Source organism: Saimiri boliviensis, chromosome 8, assembly GCF_048565385.1.
Source record: "Saimiri boliviensis isolate mSaiBol1 chromosome 8, mSaiBol1.pri, whole genome shotgun sequence".
Taxonomy (NCBI): domain Eukaryota; kingdom Metazoa; phylum Chordata; class Mammalia; order Primates; family Cebidae; genus Saimiri; species Saimiri boliviensis.
Window position 1 is genome coordinate 2254022 of NC_133456.1, and position 21029 is coordinate 2275050.

Consider the following 21029-nt stretch of genomic DNA (forward strand, 5'->3'; position numbering starts at 1 on the left):
GGTCTTCCTATGTTGCCTAGGCTTATCTCAAACTCCTGGGCCCAAGCGATCCTCTCATCTTGGCCTCCCAAAGTGCTGGGATTACAGGTGTGAGCCACCATAGATGGCCTTTGTTTTCTAATTGGATTGTTTGTTCTTTGAATGTTGAATTTTGAGAGTTTTAAAATATATATATTCTAGTTACTAGTCCTATGTTGGATACATGATTTGTGAACATTTTCTCCCAGTCTTTATCTTACTTATTCATCCTCTTAACAGGATCATTCATAGAGCAAAAGTTTTTAATTTGATGATGTATAATTTATCAATTTTTCCTTTTATAGATTATGCATTTGGTGTCAAGTCTAAGAAACTCTTCCCCAGCTCTTGATCTCAAAGATTTTCTGCTATGCATTTTTTTTCCTGAAAGTTTTATGGTTTACAGTTTATATTTAAGTCTGTGATCCATTTTTGAGTTCATTTTTGTGTAATGTCCCTTTTTTATTTTTTATTGTTTTTGAGATGGAGTTTTGCTCTATTGCTCAGGCTGGAGTGCAGTGGCACAGTCTCAGCTCATTGCAACCTCTGCCTCCTGGGTTCAATCGACTCTCCTGCCTCAACCTCCTGAATAGCTGGGATTATATGCTCCTACCACCACGCCTGGCTAATTTTTGTATTTTTAGTAGAGATGGGGTTTCACCATGTTAGTCAGGCTTGTCTTGAACTCCTGACCTCGTGATCTGCCCACCTTGGCCTCCCAAAATGCTGGGATTGCAGGCGTGAGCCACCGTGCCTGGCCCTTTTTTAATTTTTTGAGATAGAGTCTTGCTGTTTTGCCCAGGCTGGAGTGCAGCGGCATAATCACGGCTCACTGTAGTCTCATTCTCCTGGGCTCAAGTGATGCTCTTACCTTGGCCTTCCAAAGTGCTGGGATTATAGGCATGAGCCACTGCGTCCAGCCAAAGATTCATTTTTTTTTTTTTTTAGACAGAGTCTCACTCTGTCACCCAGACTAGAGTGCAGTGGTGCAGTCTTGGCTCACTGTAACGTCTGACTCCTAGGATCAAGTGATTCTCCTGCTTCAGCCTGCTGAGTAGCTGAGACTACAGTCACCTGCTACCATACCCAGCTAATTTTTATATTTTTAGTAGAGATGGGGTTTCACTATGTTGGCCAGGCTGGTCTTGAACTCCTGACCTTGTGATCCGCCTGCCTCGGCCTCCCAAAGTGCTGGGATTACAGATGTGAGCCACTGCGCTTGGCCAAACGCTCATTTTTTAAACTGTGGATGTTCATTTGCTCCAACACCATTTATTGAAAGGCTATCCTCCATTGAATTGCTTTTGTACTCTTTCAAAATTCAGCTAGAAATATATATGTGGGTCTATTTCTTGATTCTCTTGCTGGGACAGTTAATCTGTAGTCTATTCAGGCCTTCAAATAATTGAATGAGGCCCATGCACAGTATGGAGGGAAATCTGCTTTACTAAAATTCCACCTATTTAAATGTAAATCTCATCAAAAACACCCTCATAGAAATATCCAGAATTAATGTTTGACCAAATATCTGGGCACCATGGCCCAGCCAAGTTGACATATAAAATTAATTAACACCCTGTATTGTATTTTATTTTGTCACCTATTTTATTTTGAGAAGTTTCCTTTGTCATTAAATCCTGTGATTTTTGATGATTGCATAGAATTCTATTATATAAATATATCATAATGTATTAGTTTGATCTCCAGTTGTACTTTTAAGATGTTTCCACACCTTACAAGTTTTTGCTATTTTAAATAATGTTATAAGAACAAACATTCTTTCTTTTTATTGCATTTTAGGTTTTGGGATACATGTGAAGAACACGCAAGATTGTTGCAAAGGTACACACGTGGCAGTGTGGTTTGCTGCCTTCCTCCCCTTAACTTACGTCTGACATTTCTCCCCATGCTATCTCTCCCCACCTCCCCACCCCACCGTCCCTCCCCCATTTCCCCCCAACAGACCCCAGTGTGTGATGCTCCCCTCCCCATGTCCATGTGTTCTCATTGTTCAACACCCTCCTATGAGTGAGAACATGCAGTGTTTGATTTTCTGCTCTTGTGTCAGTTTGCTGAGAATGATGGTTTCCAGGTTCATCCATGTCCCTACAAAGGACACAAACTCATCGTTTTTGATGGCTGCATAATATTCCATGGTGTATATGTACCACATTTTCCCTGTGCAGTCTATCATCGATGGGCATTTGGATTGGTTCCAGATCTTTGCTATTGTAAATAGTGCTGCTATGAACATTTGTGTGCACGTGTCCTTATAGTAGAACGATTTATAATCCTTTGGATATATACCCAGTAATGGGATTGCTGGGTCAAATGGAATTTCTATTTCTAGGTCCTTGAGGAATTTCCACACTGTCTTCCACAATGGCTGAACTAATTTACACTCCCACCAACAGTGTAAAAGTGTTCCTATTTCTCCACATCCTCTCCAGAATCTGTTGTCTCCAGATTTTTTAATGATCACCATTCTAACTGGTGTGAGATGGTATCTCAATGTAGTTTTGATTTGCATTTCTCTAACAATGGCTGAACTAATTTACACTCCCACCAACAGTGTAAAAGTGTTCCTATTTCTCCACATCCTCTCCAGAATCTGTTGTCTCCAGATTTTTTAATGATCACCATTCTAACTGGTGTGAGATGGTATCTCAATGTAGTTTTGATTTGCATTTCTCTAATGACCAGTGATGATGAGCATTTTTTCATATGTTTGTTGGCCTCCTGTATGTCTTATTTTGTAAAGTGTCTAAGAACAAACATTCTTGTATGTACCTCTTATTATCTACGTAAAAAATAGAAGAGAAATTTCTGGGTCAAAGAAAGCGATTTTTTTTTTTTTTTTGAGATGGCATTTCATTCTTGTTGGCTGGAATGCAATGGCACAATCTTGGCTCATTATAACCTCTGCCTCTGGATTCAAGCTACTCTCCAGCCTCAGCCTCCCGAGTAGCTGGGATTACAGGCATGTGCCACCATGCCCCACTCATTTTGTATTTTTAGTAGAGACTAGTTTTCTCCATGTTGGTCAGGCTGATCTCGAACTTCTGACCTCAGGTGATCCACCCGCCTCAGCCTCCCAAAGTGCTGGGATGACAGACTTGAGCCACTGTGCCCGGCTGCAAAAAATTTTTAAAGCTTTTAAATGCATCTTGCCATATGTCTTTCCATAAAGATCTTGTTCCCACTAATAACACGTGACATCTGATCCTCAGAAAAGATTGCTGTGGAGTTTCATTAAAGTTTTTTTGTTTTAATAGTCTGAAAACTTCACATTACTTTTGACTCAAACTTAGTCTTTGCAATTTATTTTCCTAAATGTTGTGTCAGTTTTGTTTATGTGTATCATGACCCACTCCTTTACTGTAAATTGCAACATTTTGTCCCTTTCAAATATGAAGCACTCAGAACTCTCAATTCCCCCAGTTCTTGTTTGGATCATTTCTTATGGAGAGGTTTGTAGACTCAACAGAAGTGCTAAGGCATTACCTTTAGATTCTGTGACATTGCAGTTAATAACTGAAAGGAAGCCTTTTCTGAAGTATAGCACACTGATGAACTGGACTGATAAAGTTTTTTGCGTAGCAATAAATTTTAGCAGTAGTAGCTCATCCGTTTTAGAATAATTGGTGCCTAGGGATTAAAGAGACTTTGAAGGTCAACCAATTAATAACACTTCTGGAAACAAACCTGCACAGAGTTCTTTGGCAAATGAGAATCAAGGCTATGTTTGAAGGTCTCTTGTGGAAGAGATGATATATTGGCTCTTCAGAACCTCTTCCAATGTCTAACAACTATTATGAAGCCCACCTAGTATTAGCCCAAATCTGAAGAATTTAATGATGCTTAATGCCAAGGTAACTGGATAGTTATATAACCAATATTTTGTAGGCAAACCTCTGAAAACATACCTTTCTTTGTTTCCTTTTTTTTTTTTTTTTAACACCAGTAGTGGTATATTTTAAAACAGTTCTAATAATACATGCTTCATGGCTTTTTAGAATAAAAAAATAATGGTGATATAGCCTCAGAGACATGCTTTAGGACACTTGGTTAAAAAAGATGTGTCTTTCATGACCACCTCAAAAGAGTGGCAAACTTCACAATATACCTTGATAACATACATGAAAGTGGATGATTATACTATGACATGTTGCCACTAAAAAAAGAGTCTGACAAGCTGGGCGCGGTGGCTCACGCCTGTCATCCCAGCACTTTGGGAGGCCGAGGCGGGTGGATCACGAGGTCAAGAGATCGAGACCATCCTGGTCAACATGGTGAAACCCTGTCTCTACTAAAAATACAAAACATTAGCTGGGCATGGTGATGCGTGCCTGTAATCCCAGCTACTTGGGAGGCTGAGGCAGGAGAATTGCCTGAACCCAGGAGGCGGAGGTTGCGGTGAGCCGAGATCGCACCATTGCACTCCAGCCTGGGTAACAAGAGCGAAACTCTGTCTCAAAAAAAAAAAAAAAAAAAAAAAAAGAATCTGACAATCGGGTCGTTCAGTAGAATGTAGCACACAGTTTCAAGTATTTAAGTACTGCTTTCTGGGAAGTAAAAACTGACTCAAAACCATTGATGTATTGTGACTATTAAAAAATGATGTAGCACTTTAGCTCTTCTGGACATAGCATTTCTTTTATGGATTCAATCAAGCTTGAAATCAGGATGAGGAATGATGCTTCCCCTTAACTGTTAAGGAAAAAAATAATAATAAGTTACTGCTGCAACAGGGACATGGTACTGAGAGAATGAAATAAATAAAGAAAAAATTCAGTGGGCATGGTGGCTCATGCCTATAATCCCAACACTTTGGGAGGCCGAGGTTGAAGGATTGCTTGAGCTCAAGAGTTCAAGACCAGCCTGGGCAACATAGTAAGACCTTGTCTCTATAAAAGTAAATTAATAAATAAAGGGAAAATCATTTTCTCATCATTGCATAATCGCCTGAGAGAAGGGCACTGAGAAGCCACTTGACAGCCCAGCGATCATTTTCACTCATTACCTGGGCGTCCTTGATGTCCAGTCACTTTGTGAGAATACACACAGCACAAGCTTCCTGTTCTCTAAGAGAAGGTATTTCTTTCACATTCAGCATGATAAGAAAATGCCTACTCAAAGTCTCAGCTCAGAAACTGCAGCTGTCACAGTCTCTCTTGGCAGCTTTTTGCACACATCCTGTAGGCTCAAAAAGGTACAGATCCCTTCAGAATGTGTCCCCAGCAGCAGCTCCTCAAGGCAGGGGCCCAGGGTCCCCCCCTGCTAGTGAAGGCAGGTGGCTGGCCTTCAAAAGTGGGCTGGGGACTCCTCTCAGGCCAGGCCTCCCAAGACAGCCCAGAAGGGCATTTCTCCCAGTGCTGAGAGACTTGACACTTTCTGCTACTGCTTTTCTGCTGCCCCCCATGCTTGTTATAAGAACCTTAGCACAGGCAGAGTAGGGAGCTATCTTTTCCTCATATTTTTAAAGAAGAAGTAGGCTTAACTAGGGAAAAGGAGTTGGAAGTCTCACTTTCTATAAGTTAGTCCAAATCCTTTTTCTTTCTGGGGTATCTTTACATCTTACTGTTTTGGGAGAATTTTTGGCCAAAGATTTGAAGAGTTCCCTTTCCTTTCAGTATTAGGAGGTACCCCAGGATCACCCTTAGGTTAAAAAGGACTCACAAGGCTTAGCGTATAGTTGTACTCATGGCTACAATTTATTATAGTGCAAGGATACAAAGCAAAACAAATAAAGAGAAAAGTCTGGAGGAAATCCGGCTCAAGTTTCTAAGAGTCCTCTCCCAGTGGAGTTACAAAGTACATTCCTAATTCCTCCAGCAGTGAGTTGTAACACATGCGCGAGGCAAATGTTTATTATGGAGGCTCAATAGAGACTCCGTACTCCAGATATTTACTGGGTGCTGGTCATGTAGGCACACTCTGCCTGCCACATACCCAGATTCTGAATTTGCAGAAGAAAGTCAGTTGTTCAGCATAAACCACATTGGTCATGCAAACAGTTTGCAGGCGTCCCCAAACTTTTTACACAGGGGACCAGTTCACTGTCCCTCAGACCGTTGGAGGGCTGCCACATACTGTGCTCCTCTCACTGACCACCAATGAAAGAGGTGCCCCTTCCTGAAGTGCGGCGGGGGCGGATAAATGGCCTCAGGGGGCCACATGCGGCCCGCGGGCCGCAGTTTGGGGACGCCTGGTTTAGAGCACTGTTACAATTTAAGAAAAATTTTATACCACTGCAGGAACGATTTACCAGCCAAGTTCCAGATGCCAGCTCAGGGCCAACCTTGCAAGCAGGTCTTTCTGTGGGTCGGCAGTTTCAGGCCTGCTATATTAACCATTTTCTGTATAGCTGATCTGCTTGGTCAAGGCATTTTATAGCAAAATTATTATCAGTAGTGTCAGGACGCAGTGTGAAACTAACCTGAGTACTGACTTTGCTTAAAATCCAGAGGTCCTGGATTTAGCCAATTAAAACAAATCCCATTAGCTGTAAAGGTTACTCTTAGGAAGCCAGATGTCTTTCTCCTTAAGTTTTTGTGTCAATCCTTTTCTTTTTTAACCTAGCCCGAGGCATCACCTGAAGCACGGCACATCTCTGGCTAATAAATTGAAGCTGACCTGCATGCCTTCTTGGGCGGAGGGAGTCCATGATAGTCCAGATAGGTACACAGGAAGTACAATCCCAGAGAGAATTCTTAGAAACAAAGAATTCAAGTTCAGTTACCCCAGCAAAAACATGCATTCGTCGGGTAGCCCAGGTTAGCAGAGTCCCCAGTGTGGCTTCCCACTGTGGGAACTTCAGCCCTCAGGTTCCCTGTCCAGTCTAAATAATTCAGCTAAGTTCTTTGTTTTAGAAGGTCTGCCCGAAGGCAGTTTGTTTCTGTCAGCTTGGCTCATAAATGCGGACAATATCTGGAGGTGTTCTTGGAAACTGGAGAAGCTGAGGCCACTCGCTGGTGTCTCATAGTGCTGTTGTGGGTGATCACAGGCTCAGAAGTCAGTTTGAATTCCCAGCAACACTGCTGTTCAGGAGCAGTTCTGAAAAAGAAATCATTAATGCCCTCGTTCTCTTGCATCTCCCTAGGTGCCGGGTTTTTTTTTTTTTTTTTTTTTTTCTTCTTTGCTATTACGCAACACTGTGATTCATTCAGAAATCATAACATTACATTTTCCCCAGCAATTTTTTATTCTTGTCTAGACCTTTTATGAGGAAGGGCAGGAAGGGTTGAGTGTAAGAGGGACAAAAGAATTTACATAGGAAATCAGTTTCATGAAACAACCAGAAAGAACACGTCGTGTTTCAGAATGGGCTAGGACAAAATCCTGAGTTTTCAAAATTTTTCAGACTGTGTTTACATTACCCCATCCCTTTTGTCCTGATCATTTATTCAGGAAGCAGCCTGGAAAAGATGAATTTCTGTCCAGGAAAAGCTGCGTTTAGCAATCAAGCTGCCTAACTAAGAAGAGAGGTGAGCAAAGAAGAGTCAGACTATCAATCCATCACTGCAAATTTCAAGATACTCTGGCAAGCTGAACATAAGTTAATAGCAGTGGGACATCCCCAGAAGGAGTCGAGAGCTCTATGAGGAGTGGATGGAGAGGTCCCACTCCCTGTGATGTGCTCTCCCCCGGGAGGGTTCTTGTGATCAGTCATTTCTCGTGCAACTGCTTCCGTTTCAAATGGTCCTCTCAAAGAGCAAGCCCTTTCCCATAGGCAGTTGACCCATGTTATCCAGATAGCATCCAGAATGTTTTTATAGTTTACAGCCCCTCAGAGAAGTGTTGTAAGGAAACCCGCAGTCGTCCCAGAGGCTGAGTTCTGTTCCCTGAGCCTATGCCTGTCTTCAGAGAGTGAAACAGTCTCACACAGACAGTATCAAGTTTTAGCTTAGCATAAGCTCCAGGCAGTTAGGTAGGATCTATGAATTCAGGATTCCAAACTAACTAGCAACTTTTCTTTAGCAGCAGCAAAGCCGAGAAGATATAGGACCAGACAATGGTTTTCCAAGTCCAAGTTACAAGAAATGTTTTCTAAGCCCTTTTTATATTGTCAGGTTTAGAGTCCAACTGACACACTCTGAAATATGCACATTAAGCTGGAAAATCATCAGCTTCCAACAGTCAGACAGACACCTGATTTTGTAAGAAGTTATTAGCAAACTAAAAACTGCTTTTCAAAATTCAAAAGGTTTTTTTTTTCCCCAGTGGAGATGAACTCTCCTTCTATGTTGTCTACCTCTTCCCATAGGTTCCAACAGGCAAAAATTACAGCAAAAATCATCAGTTATGGAGATTTCAGAATTTAAATACTCCGAGTTTACATTGTAATTTATCTGCTAGCAACAAAACTCAGGAGGTGCATATTTTCCTAGCACTTCTTATGGAGTAGCTTTCCCTAACTGGGGTAATCCCTTAAGCATTTATAAAATTATGAGCATATAATATTTTATATCAGTTTTTCATCATCTATTCAAGGGCAATAGCCAAAAAATAAAAGCCATTTTAAAATTCTTTTTTTTTTTCATTGCAGATTTACTCAAACTCCTAGTAGTAAAGTCATAAATTCAGCACATAGGATTTACATTATAGCTGCTGGGAGATTCCCAGTTGGAATGCAAGGGGCTGCTGTACTAGGTGATGGAATATTATTTCCTACCTCCCTTTTCTTGCTGGTTTATCTAAAGCAGGTGTCCCCAAACTTTTTACACAGGGGGCCAGTTCACTGTCCCTCAGACCGTTGGAGGGCCGCCACATACTGTGCTCCTCTCACTGACCACCAATGAAAGAGGTGCCCCTTCCTGAAGTGCGGCGGGGGGCCGGATAACATGCGGCCTGTGGGCCGTAGTTTGGGGGGACGCCTGATCTAAAGCCTTGTTCCAGCTCTTAGAACTGACTTTAACAAAAATGTTAAAAGTTTGCATTGCTTTCTCTTCCTTCCTGCTTGGAGGAGAAAGCAATGCAAACTTTTAACATTTTTGGCCCATACAAAATGTGTTTTGGGACTGTTCGGGCACTTTCTTTTCTCAGCTAGAGGGGAGAACAAAACTCAAAGGCATCAGCCAGGCTGCACTTTTTAATCTTTTCATTATAGCTACCCATGGCTGAAAGCAGCCAGGGAGTCTAATGAACCAATTGTCCAGGGGTTGGATCCATCATTTCGAATTCTATAGGTAACTTTTACCTCTCACAACGGACATCACCTCAGCAGCTAATTCACACTACAGACGGCTAGGCAGCGACTGGGCATTGAAGGTTCACCATCATGTCTTCTTCGTCCTTCCTTTTCCCAAACCCTGCTTTAGCCATATTTCAGTGATTTGGGTTGTTTTAGCAAATCCCACTTGGGATAGCAGCTGTCATCCCCAGTTTGGAGATTTGCCAGAACTCAGCATATAGTTGTACTCATGGATGAGATTTATTATATTGAAAGGCTACAAAGTAAAACTGAGAAGGAAGATGGAAAAGGCATATGGGGTGCAGTCTGGAGGAAATTAGGCACGCTCTTCCAAAATGTCCTGTTCCAGTGAAGTCCCACAGGATGTGCTTCATTCCTCCAGCAATGAGTTGTCATAACACAGAAGTCATGGACATTTGCAAAAAATAAAAATGTTAGAAGACATGTTAACCTTTGGCTATGTTTCCTTAGTAACATAAAAACTGTGATACCGTGCTCTGCAAATATTGGTCACAGTTATCAAGCCTATCTTTTTGCAGCTCAAGGAAGGATTTTCATAAGGCAAATGACCAAGAATTCCTGTTTGAAAATGCAGACTTTTCCAAGTTCTCTTGGAATACTGGCAGAATGGTGCAAAGAGCCTGGGCTTTGTTTTTCTATTCCCTGCTTCAAACTTGGCTTTGCCGCTTAGTACTAATTTCACTTTGGCAAGGGGTGATCTATTTGCATCTCAACTCCCTTATCAATAAAATATCATACAAATCTCCCAGTCACGGGGTTGTTATAAGAAAATTAGCATATATGAAATATTTGGCTCCATACCTGATGCAAAGTAGGAGTTCCATAATGTAATATTCTCTTTACCTTGGAAAAAATGCCCACTAAAAGACAGGGACAATAAAATTCACAGAAACTTTATTTATAAAAGCCGCAACTGGAAATAACCTAAATGACAGCCTAAAATGACCATCACTTAATAAACTGAATTTTTAAAAAATGTTGGCGTGTTGATGCAATGCAATACTATACACAGTATTGACTACTGTTACTGCAAAAACGTGACTCTATCTCACTGACATAATGTTGAATAACACAGGATAATGCATTCTGTATAATGCCACTGAAAGTAACTTCAGAAACAGGCAAATGGATCTATGGTGACAGAGATCATTAATGGTAACCTTTTGAAGGGAGTATGGATTGGAAGAGGGATAGATGGAGCCAGTGGGGGTGCTGCAAATGGTCTATGTCTTTACCCGCGTGCTGCTGGTAACACAGGGGTTACTGCCCTGTGGTACATATATAAAAATTCATCAAGTTGTGCACTTACGGTTTGTACCTTTTACATGTACTTGTATATTATTTACGTTTGTACATGTATAAGTAATACCTCAATTTAAAAAACTACTCTTTTTGATCCAGGAGCTGGATTTTATATCAGTATCATTTTATTAGGAGAGTATCTAGGTCTAGATAAGACTTGGCAGCAGCTGGCTACCTTGCAAGCTATGGTCAGTCTGTTCCTTGTATGTGGCCCCATTTCAGAGCTTGCCTGGAGCTGACAGGCATATTGTGAGGGTCATGCTCCATCATCATTGACAGCTGGAGATGCCATCACATGCCATTGGCAGCAAAGCACAGGGAAAACCAGGCAGTGGACTCTGCTTCCCACCCTTAGGCTGCGAGGCACAAACCCAGCAATGGAAGGATTAGAAAGCCTCTCAATTTAAAAAGACAAGGGGGAGGGGAATGTGGGCTGCACAATTTATAAATAGACATTGCCCAAGGCTGCCTGATGATGAAGTGGTTGTTTAGTAAATCTTTCTCCTTTAAGGATGCCAGCACCGGAGACCATTTTAAAATACCAGTTTCATTTTGTCTTTTGGGGGAGATCCTGGGTTTCATTGCCAGCCCTGTTGGGTGATATTTCCTTCTGTTAGATTTAGGAACAGGCCTTCAATATTTGGCATCACCTTTACATGGAGCACAAAGATGATGATGATGATGATGTGTCTTTTGCCAAATGGATGAGCAGCTTCTGGGGCCACAGCTGGAGAGAAGAGGATCAGAGAGGACTCCGGGAACGCCACCGACCGCAAGCCACCAGTCACAGGAAAACCTCCCTGCCCTGCCCAGTGAGTGACTGTCATGGACCGGAGGGGAGAGCTGGAGCAGGGGAGGGGGTTTCTCTTAGGGCATTTTTTTTGAGAAATGTGGATATAAAGTTTTCTTTGGTTTAAAACCACTACTTCTGGGTCTTTCTCATACCCACAGAAATCCCTCTTATTAATTCATCTTGTCTTTCAAGGGACCTGATTTTCATCTAATGGGTAGAGATTTCTTTGTTTTTAGTTATCTAAGATACCTTTAACCAGTCTCCAGAGCTCCTGATAAGCCTGAGATAATCCCACAGAGTAACACAATTTAAGCCAAAGGAAAGAAACTTGATGCTATACTTCGTCTGTGTCGCCTTGTGGCTCCATGTGTGATTTCCATTTGAAATACTGAAAATTGTTCCACTCGTTGGCAGGCCTCTAAGGAACTGGGGATCCCCATAACAAGTCACTACCTTTGATAAATCTGACATACTTGTTTTCCTTTCAGGGAGCCCATTTGCTTTCCTGATGGGAGAGGGAGCTAAAAGTCTCCTGCCCTCAGCACTCTTATGGCTAGGCAGAGCGCCTGAGAACTGGGGAACAAGATACCAGCAGGAAAGCCCCCAAGAGGGGAATGGTTGGGCTTGACCAGCTGCGGACACGGTGACAGGTCCAGGCAGCTCTTCTCTCTGTTCTATTTTGATGCTGGAAGACTCCACGTATGTCCTCTGCTTCACGGTTACACAGCAATAATACAGCTTTTCTTTTTTCTAAGTCACATTAAATGCCAGCTACCAGATGATACTTTCCCAATCCCCTGCTGTTGTCAACCCCAGAACCAAGTAAGTTTTGGGGTAATACTATTTTATTTTTAACTTCATCCTTCGAAGACACATTATGTCTGTAAGATATATAAGAGTGTGTAAGGCAACCTCTATGACTCCTGGTGATCAGCAAGTTTGAGGAATTAGAATTCTCTGAGACCCAAATATGTCAAAATAGATCCCTTGCCAAATGCATACTCAGGGACAAAGGGCAATCTTCAACACTTCTTTCAACTTCAGTTTCCTTAAGTGAAAAAGAGGGGTGTTGGGCTGAGCGATCTCTAAGAACCCTTCTACCTCTAACTTCCTGTGTCTGTGATAAACATCTGCTCATCACCTCGCATTTTAATTTATGTTCCACATTGAGTGACATATCCAGGCTGTGTGAACCAGGAGTATGATTAGTGTCCAGTTTCCAGATGTGAGAACAGGGATAAACAAAAACAAACACCGCGATTTACTATTCATTACATTGGCTTCTTAGAGCCACAGGAAATATGAAAACAAAGGAACAAACATGGTTTACTCGTTCCTTGAATAAACTTTTGCATCTATGGGGCTTTTAAAACAGAGATAGTTACCCTATTTACAGAGTTCACTTTCAGTTGCGATGTTGTTTGCCTTAATCTAGATGGAATCACAGCATCTATTGTGTATAACACTTGTAAATTGTGTCCGTCTGACATCTTTATCTGCTTATCCCTGCTTCAGGCATTTGCCTGAATTAACCTGCTTTCTATCTCTAAAATGTACTCAAATATTCTGACTTTCAGCCCAGTGCTGTGGTTCACACCTGGAATCACAGCACTTTGCGGGGCCAAGGTGGGAGGATCCCTTGAACTAAGGAGTTTGAGACCAGCCTGGGCAACATAGTGAGCCTCTATCTCTATAAATACATACATACACACACAAAATAGCAGGGTATGGTAGTGCTTCCATAGTGACAGCTACTTGGAAGGCGCTTGAGCACAAGAGGTTAAGGCTGCAGTGAACTGTGATTAAACCGCTGCTCTCCAACCTGGGTGACAGAATGAGACGTTGTCTGAAATATATACATATATATTCTTACTTTAAGGAACAATTTGGTTTTCAATTTTGTGTCTGCTTTGAGGTAATGAACATACCTTAAAAAGAAAAGCTTACTCTTATCCTGACTTTTTTCCTCTCTCCCAACTGCTCTAATCTGAGGCCCTTCCCTCTCTCAACCTTTTAATCATCTATATCCATCAATATTACATTCAGTATTATACACATAGGAAGAGAAGAGCATCCCTCCCCTTGCCTACTTTGAATGTAGTTTCTTTTTTTCCGCGCTTCTCCTTGAATGTAGGTTCTAACACATCTTCATCAGTCTCATGGTTCATACAAAACCGCAGTGCTGGAACATGAATTTATTTAATGTATTTATTGAACACTTACTGTAAGCCAAGCATTGTCCCAGGCTCACAGGGCGAAAGAAGACATGCCCAGTCCCCACACCCGTGAACTGTCAGTCTAGTAGAGAACACGAATTTGGCAGAAAGAACACGGTATAACAAAGGGTAAAGCTTAGGCCTTTTTCTAGAACATACTTTTCCCCCAGACTCACAAGAACCTGCGATTGCTGAATTAAAGTGAATAAAGAAATCTGACATTAGGGCTGGGCGCGGTGGCTCATGCCTGTAATCTCAGCACTTTGGGGGGCCGAGACGGGTGGATCACAACGTCAAGAGATCGAGACCATCCTCGTCAACATGGTGAAACCCCATCTCTACTAAAAATACAAAAATTAGCTGCGCATGGTGGCGCCTGCCTGTAATCCCAGCTACTTGGGAGGCTGAGGCAGGAGAATTGCCGGAACCCAGGAGTTGGAGGTTTCGGTGAGCCGAGATCGCGCCATTGCACTCCAGCCTGGGTAATAAGAGCGAAATTCCGTCTCAAAAAAAAAAAAAAAAAGAAATCTGACATTATTTTTCTGTTGTCCTTGGTGAAAAAAACGTAATATGAAATCTCTCCTTTTATTGAACTGGTTTGCCTTCTCTCGCCAACGTCATGTGAATACAAAACTGAAGTAGAACAGTTTCCTGTCATTTGTTTATTCTGTGGAAGTGCCTTTTTAATACTTTCAGTCCGTGTTGCTTTCTAGTCATCACCTCCTTCATCTTAACATGGTTCTCTTAACATTGTTCTATGTCGCCTGGGCCTCGTGGAGGGGAAGATTGCACTAAATGAAAGCTCTTTTGGAGGAGAAACTGAGTTTATTGGCCCAGGGCTTTTATAACTCCAGATGGACTTGACGGAGTTTCTTCTACGCTCTAGGGCAGACACCATATGTACTGCTCACATGATATAATTTGAGGGATATAGAATAAGCCTCTGCTGGTGTATACCCAATATTTTTTCTTTTTCTTTTTTTTTCTTTTTAAAGTTCTGGGATACATGTGTAGAACGTGCAGGTTCGTTGCATAGGTATACATGTACCACGGTGGTTTGCTGCAACTATCAACCTGTCATTTAGGTTTTAAGCCTTTCATGCATTAGGTATTTGTCCTAATGCTCTCCCTCCCCTTGCGTCTCACCCTCCAATGGGCCCCAGTGTGTGATGTTCCCCTCCCTGTGTCCACGTGTTCTCATTGTTCAACTCCTACTTGTGAGTGAGAACATGTGGTGTTTGGTTTTCTATTCTTGTGTTAGTTTGCTGAGAATGATGGCTTCCAGCTTCATCCATGTCCCTGCAAAGGATGGGATCTCATTCTTTTTTATGGCTGCATAGTATTCTGTGGTGTATATATGCCACATTTTCTTTATCCAGTCTATCACTGATGGGCATTTGGATTGGTTCCATTTCTTTGCCATTGTAAATAGTGCTGCAGTAAACATACGTATGCATGCATCTTTATAGTGGAATGATTTATATTTTGGGGGGTATATACCCACTCCTGGGATTGTTTGGTCAAATGATATTTCTGGTTCTAAATCCTTGAGGAATCACCAGACCATCTTCCACAATGGCTGAACATTTAATTTACATTCCCACCAACAGTGTAAAAGAGTTCCTATTTCTCCACATCCTCTCCAGCATCTGTTGTTTCCTGACTTTTTAATGATCATCATTCTAACTGGCGTGAGATGGTATCTCACTGTGGTTTTGATTTGCATTTCTCTAATCAGCAGTGTTGAGCTTTTTTCTGTATGTTTGTTTGGCAGCATAAACGTCTTTTGAGAAGTTTCTGTTCATATCATTTGCCCAGTTTTTGATGGTGGTGTTTTTTTTTTTTTTCTTGTAAATTTGTTTAAGTTCATTGCAGACTCTAGATATTAGACTTTTGTCAGATGGCTAGATTGTAAACATTTCCTCCCATTCTGTATGTTGCCTATTCACTCTGATCCTAGTTTCTTTTGCTGTGCAGAAGCTCTTTAGTTTAATTAGATTCAATCTGTCAATTTTGGTTTTGTTGTAATTGCTTTTGGTGTTTTCATCATGAAGTCTTTGCCCTTACCTATGTCCTTAATGGTACTGCCTGGGTTTTCTTCTAGGGTTGTTACGGTTTTGGGTTTTACATTTAAGTCTTTAATCCACCATGAGTTAACTTTTGTATAAGGTGTAAGGAAGGGGTCCAGTTTCAGTTTTCTGCATATGGCTGTCCAGTTTTCCCAGAACCATTTATGGAATCCATTCCTGTTGCTTGTTTCTGTCAGATTTGCCAAAGATCAGATGGTTGTAGATGTGTGGACTTATTTCTGAGGTCTCTATTCTGTTCTATTGGTCTATATGTCTGTTTTGGTACCTGTACCATGCTGTTTTGGTTACCGTAGCCTCGTAATATAGTTTGAAGTCAGGTAGGATGATGCCTTTTTCTTTCTTTCTTTCTCTTTTTCTCTTTCTTTCTTTTGATGCCTCTTTTTTTTTCTTTCTCTCTCTCTTTCTCTCTTTCTTTCTTCTCATTCTATTGCCCAGGCTGGAGTGTGATGGTGAGATCTCAGCTCACTGCAACCTTCGCCTCCCAGATTCAAGTGACTCTCCTGCCTCAGCCTCCTGAGTAATCAAAATTTCAGGCATGCACCACCGCACCTGGCTGATTTTTGTACTTTTAGTAGAGACAGGGTTTCACCATGTTGGCCAGGCTGGTCTCAAACTCCTGACCTCAGGAGATCTGCCTGCCTTGGCCTCCCAAAATGCTGTGATTATAGGCATGAGCCACTGCACCTGGCCCTCTTTTTTTAAAAAAATTACCTTTCTCCATTGTATATTTTCCCTCCATGTTCTCACTTTAAAGTGATGAAAGATATTTGTAATTTTTTTTTAAAATCATTGATCTACTTACAGATGGCTACACTCTCATTCTTATAGTATCTCACTACAGGGCAGGTGGGGCGTGGCTCTCTTAGGGGAGTTCTCACAAACCTGGGAGAGAATACAAATTATCAAGTGCCATGATTGGCAGTGGCTTCTTGTATTTCAGATATTTGAATTTAATTTTAACAGGAGTCAATTCTTCAAGGAAATGAAACTAATGATAGAATTTCAGGTACCAGTGACAATTCTATAGGGAAGCTTTTAGCATTATGTTCTGTGGAATTTTCTCTCTTCTTCTAGGTGCTAAGGTAGAGGAGTTGCTAGAAAGGCAGCAGAGAGAAGTGGTCAGGAGCCAGTGCTCTGGAGCCAGCCTCCCATGACCTTCACTTACTAGCAGCATAACTCTGAGCAGGCTGCTTGAGCTGTTTGCCTCCAATTCCCCACATGTAAATGGGATTGGTGATCATAGTACAGGCCTCTTAAAGGTGCTATGACTATTCAATAAGTAATGTATATGTAGTGCTTTGGACAGTGCCTGGTACCTATTAATTTGTTTTAAAAAAAAATGCAATGTATACATTTAGAACAGGAGAGGACTTTATTTCTTGTAAAGCTTACAACCTGCAACGTGACCATCCCACAGCCTGGGAAGCATAGCCTCCAGACTGCAGGCGTCCCCAAACTTTTTACACAGGGGGCCAGTTCACTGTCCCTCAGACCGTTGGAGGGCCGCCACATACTGGGCTCCTCTCACTGACCACCAATGAAAGAGGTGCCCCTTCCTGAAGTGCGGCGGGGGGGCTGGATAAATGGCCTCGTGGGCCATAGTTTGGGGACACCGGCTCCAGAGAGAGTGTCAGGCACTTCAAAACAGGTTGGCTAAACATACATATGCAACAGGTTATAGGAGGAGCTATGAATATTCGTGAAGGTGGTCCAGACACAGGCATTTTGAACAAACATGCGTGTAGCATGTATGACCCATGTTCGTTTTGGGATGGAGACCTAACATTTAAATATATTACAGTTAGGCCCTATTTGTGTAAAGGTCTTCTTAGGACAGGAAGGTGAATGAGTGTGCAGCCTCCATAAACCAGCTAGAACCAGTCCACGGTTGGTGGTCTTATCGGGAGAAAGTTACTGAGATCAATCTCTTGTCCAATCAAAAACGTAGTAATGGCTGGTGGAACAAGAGAGTCAGCTGGTCAGCATCTGATGGCGCTGCAAATTGATTTAATACTGTTTATATCAGGGCCGGTGCTTGTTTAGCTGGTAGAGGAAAAGAAAAACCTGTAGCAGCCAGAACCTAGTTTATTCTTTAAGTGTGTGTGTGGTTGTGGGAGTGGGCGGGGTGGGGGGGGTGATGCCCGACTTAACGCTTTCCTGGCATGGGCTTAGGTCCTGTTTATAATTGGGTGTCTTATTGCCACAAAGAGTTTGTTCTGTTAGTTTTATGATCTCTATTTTAACATTAATGTTGTTCAGTTGTTGTGTCTAAACCATTAACGATAGGGAGTACGACAAGGTGCATCTGACCTCCCGTCTCGCCATGGCTGGGAACTAAGTTTTTAGGGTTTTTATGGAATTCCCTTGGCCAAGAGGGGGTCTGTTCAGTTGATGGAGTGCTTAGGATTTTATTTTTAGTTTACATACCTAATAAGATGCTTTCCCTCTCCCTTTTCCCCTCTCCCTCCCCATCTCCTCCCTCTGCACCTCCTCCTCCTCCTCTGTCAGAGATATTGACACTTGGAAATTTTTTTTCCAGATGCCCTTGGTTAATTACTGCACAAAATTCTAGAGTTTTTCATTTTCCCTTTACTTCATTGTCTTGTATGTTTCTCTTTTATATTACGATGGAAAGATCGTTGATAATTTTGTATTGAACATTAGCAGGTAGCATATGCTGTCTTATGGACTGAATGTTTGTGATCTCCCTTCCCCCAAGCCCTGATCTCCAATGTGATATTTGGAAATGGAGCCTTTGGGAGATAATTAGGGTTAGATGAGTTCATGCGGGTGGAGTCCTGGCCTAATGGGATTAATACCCTTATAAGAAGGGACATCAGAGAGCTTGTTCTTTCTCTCTCTCTCCCCTCATACGCATAAAGAAAAGTGGTCATGTGAGGGCACAGTGAGAAGGCTGCCATCTGCAAGCCAGGAAGAGAGCCCTCACCAGGAACTGAATTAGCCAGAACCTAGCTCTGGGACTTCCCAGGCTCCAGAACTGTAAGAGACGAATTTCTGTTGTTCAAGCTACTCAGCCTATGGTATTTTGTTATGGCAGCCCAAGCCGACTAATACATTTTCATTATAAGCATCATCACCAGAAAGTGGAGAACTAGCAGAAAAAAACATTATTATACACAACCTAATTTAATATCATTTGGGGTGATGATCTCAGTGGCACATGGTTCAGATGGGCTTAGTGTGGCTGCTGCAGTTTCAGGATGAGTGACACAGTCTGAGACAGTCCTTGAATTTTGCTCTAAGAAAAAATTCCAAGTGCCTGAGGTGTGAAGTGTTATAAGCTCACAGCAGTTTCTTCTTATAGCTCTCCTCTGTAGCCACTATATAACTTATGATAGGTTGTTGGTGATGGTATTGCATTGATTTAGTATGTAATAGTGTGACCAAGCAGGGTTTGTTCATTTTCCCAATTAAAAAAAGTTACTGGTCTGATTGGTTTAAAACATTGTTTGGCTTCCCAAAGGATGTATAGTGCATGGTTCTAGGCATATCTTTATTATTTCTAAAAGAACTATCATTTTACCAGTTGAATATTTGAATGTTTTCCCTGATAGTGTTTCCTACCCATTTGTAGTCCTCTTGGTTCTGATGATAGCATTAGACTACATTGTAAAATACTCCTCATGGAAAATTCTTTTAGATGAATTCCTAAAGACGTACAGATTATTATTAATACCTTTATAATAGAATTCTGTTTAAATTGGAACATGGTTAAAAGACATATTTGCAGGCAGTTTCACATGTAAATAGAATAAAATTGTTGCTGTTGTCGAAGATAGAGGATTTAGTACTGCTAATCCAGAGCCAGATGTCACAAGCTTAGGCATGTCACTTTATCTCTCTAATAAAGTCACTAGTCACATAGTTTTAGGCAAGACTTAGCCTCACTAAGATTCCATTTCCTCATCTGTAAAAGGAGAAAGCCCTTGAAGACTTTATTCTGAAGTTAACTATCTAGGACATGGGCCCGGAATGCCTGGTATATACTGTACACTAGGACTCAGTATGGGTCTTGTTATCCCAGCACCTGGACCTTTCTTCTCATCCTGTCTCATCTTGCTGTTAACCACTGACTACAGGGTGGGAGGGGTACAACTGACGGGTGATTGCAATTAAGCCAAAATAAAGAACATAGTAGGTAGGCTCTTGAGGTGAAGATATTATATAACCAATCTCCCCCTCCCCACCTTTCCTTTTAAGTTCATTGGCACTTAAAAAAAAGACTTTCTTTTTTAGATCTGTTTTAGGTTCAAAGCAATATTGAGTGGAAGGTACAGAGATTTCCCATAGCCCCCATACTCCCAGATACGCATACCTCTCCCATGGTTAACCTTCCTGACTAGAGGAGTACATTTGTTGCAATTGATGAACCCATATTGACACATTAGGGTTCACTCTTGCTGTTGTACATGTTATGGGTTTGTACAAATGTATAAGGGCATGCATCTACCATTATAGTGGCATACAGACTTGTTTCACTGTCTTAAAACCAATTTCTTTTAAACTGAGAATGAATAACTTGCGGGGCAGAGAGGGCACAGGATTTTCTTTGATGGAGATTGTTGCTCTGGGACCATAAGGGAAAGAGTCACGCTGTTTGGAGCCCTCTACCCAGGAGCGCTGGTGTACAGGGCAGTCGTTTCTCTCACAGTCATGCCTGCTGCAATGCTGTAGACCAGGAGCCAGGGCGAGCTCAGAGTGTGAGGAGACAGCAACCCAGGTGCTGGAGTGTGAGCCACAAAGCAGGGGATAGATGGGTGAGGCAATTTTAAGCCATCTGGGACATTGTTTTAGATCTTATTGAGGAAAATTACCTTAGGAAGGCACATAAAATTGCAAGAAGAGTGCTCACATAGCAAATAAACATTTTTTAAGATGAGGAGCTTCACCCTGTCACCAATTACAGTTTTCTTTTAAGCCCATTTTCCACAAAGTCACAGCGAAGAGATGAACTGGAAAATCTATCTGATGTAAGGAGTTTTGGGTACACACTTTATGTTGTGATCAAACTCTTATTCTTTTTAGGCTCCTTAATGAAAAAGGACATTTGTACAAACATCCATGTCACTCCCAGTCTCAAAACTTTAATGCATTATTATTTTGTTTTCCTGACATTATAATACATATTCCCCATAGATTAAAAAAAAAAAGGAAAAGGAAGAAAACAATAGCCCATTACAGAGAAAAACCTTTGGTAAGAGTTTGGTGTATTTTAACATTACCAATCTTGGGATATTGCCCTACTTGAAATCCCTCAATGTCTCATCATTCCAGCTCTCCTGTTCCTCTGTGCTCCCCAGCACTGCCATTCCAACAGGCTTCTTCTGTGGCAGTGGCTCTGCCCATGGGGTGCTCATCTCCAGGCAGAAAGCAGT

The 21029-nt window shown here is 41.7% G+C and overlaps 1 protein-coding gene across 4 annotated transcripts in view; it reads left to right on the top strand.

The window, feature by feature from the left end:
* LNP1 (leukemia NUP98 fusion partner 1) overlaps window positions 1–21029 on the top strand; it is a 55978-nt gene that overhangs the window by 18168 nt on the left and 16781 nt on the right. For 2 of the 4 annotated variants that reach the window (XM_074403550.1, XM_074403551.1), the window contains exons 2-3: window positions 1819–1860; window positions 7429–11346. In XM_074403550.1, the coding sequence (XP_074259651.1) occupies window positions 11191–11346 (156 nt within the window). In that variant the 5' untranslated portion in view covers window positions 1819–1860; window positions 7429–11190. The remainder of the gene's footprint in view (window positions 1–1818; window positions 1861–7428; window positions 11347–21029) is intronic. The other 2 variants (XM_039477657.2, XM_010331397.3) reach the window with 1 other exon arrangement.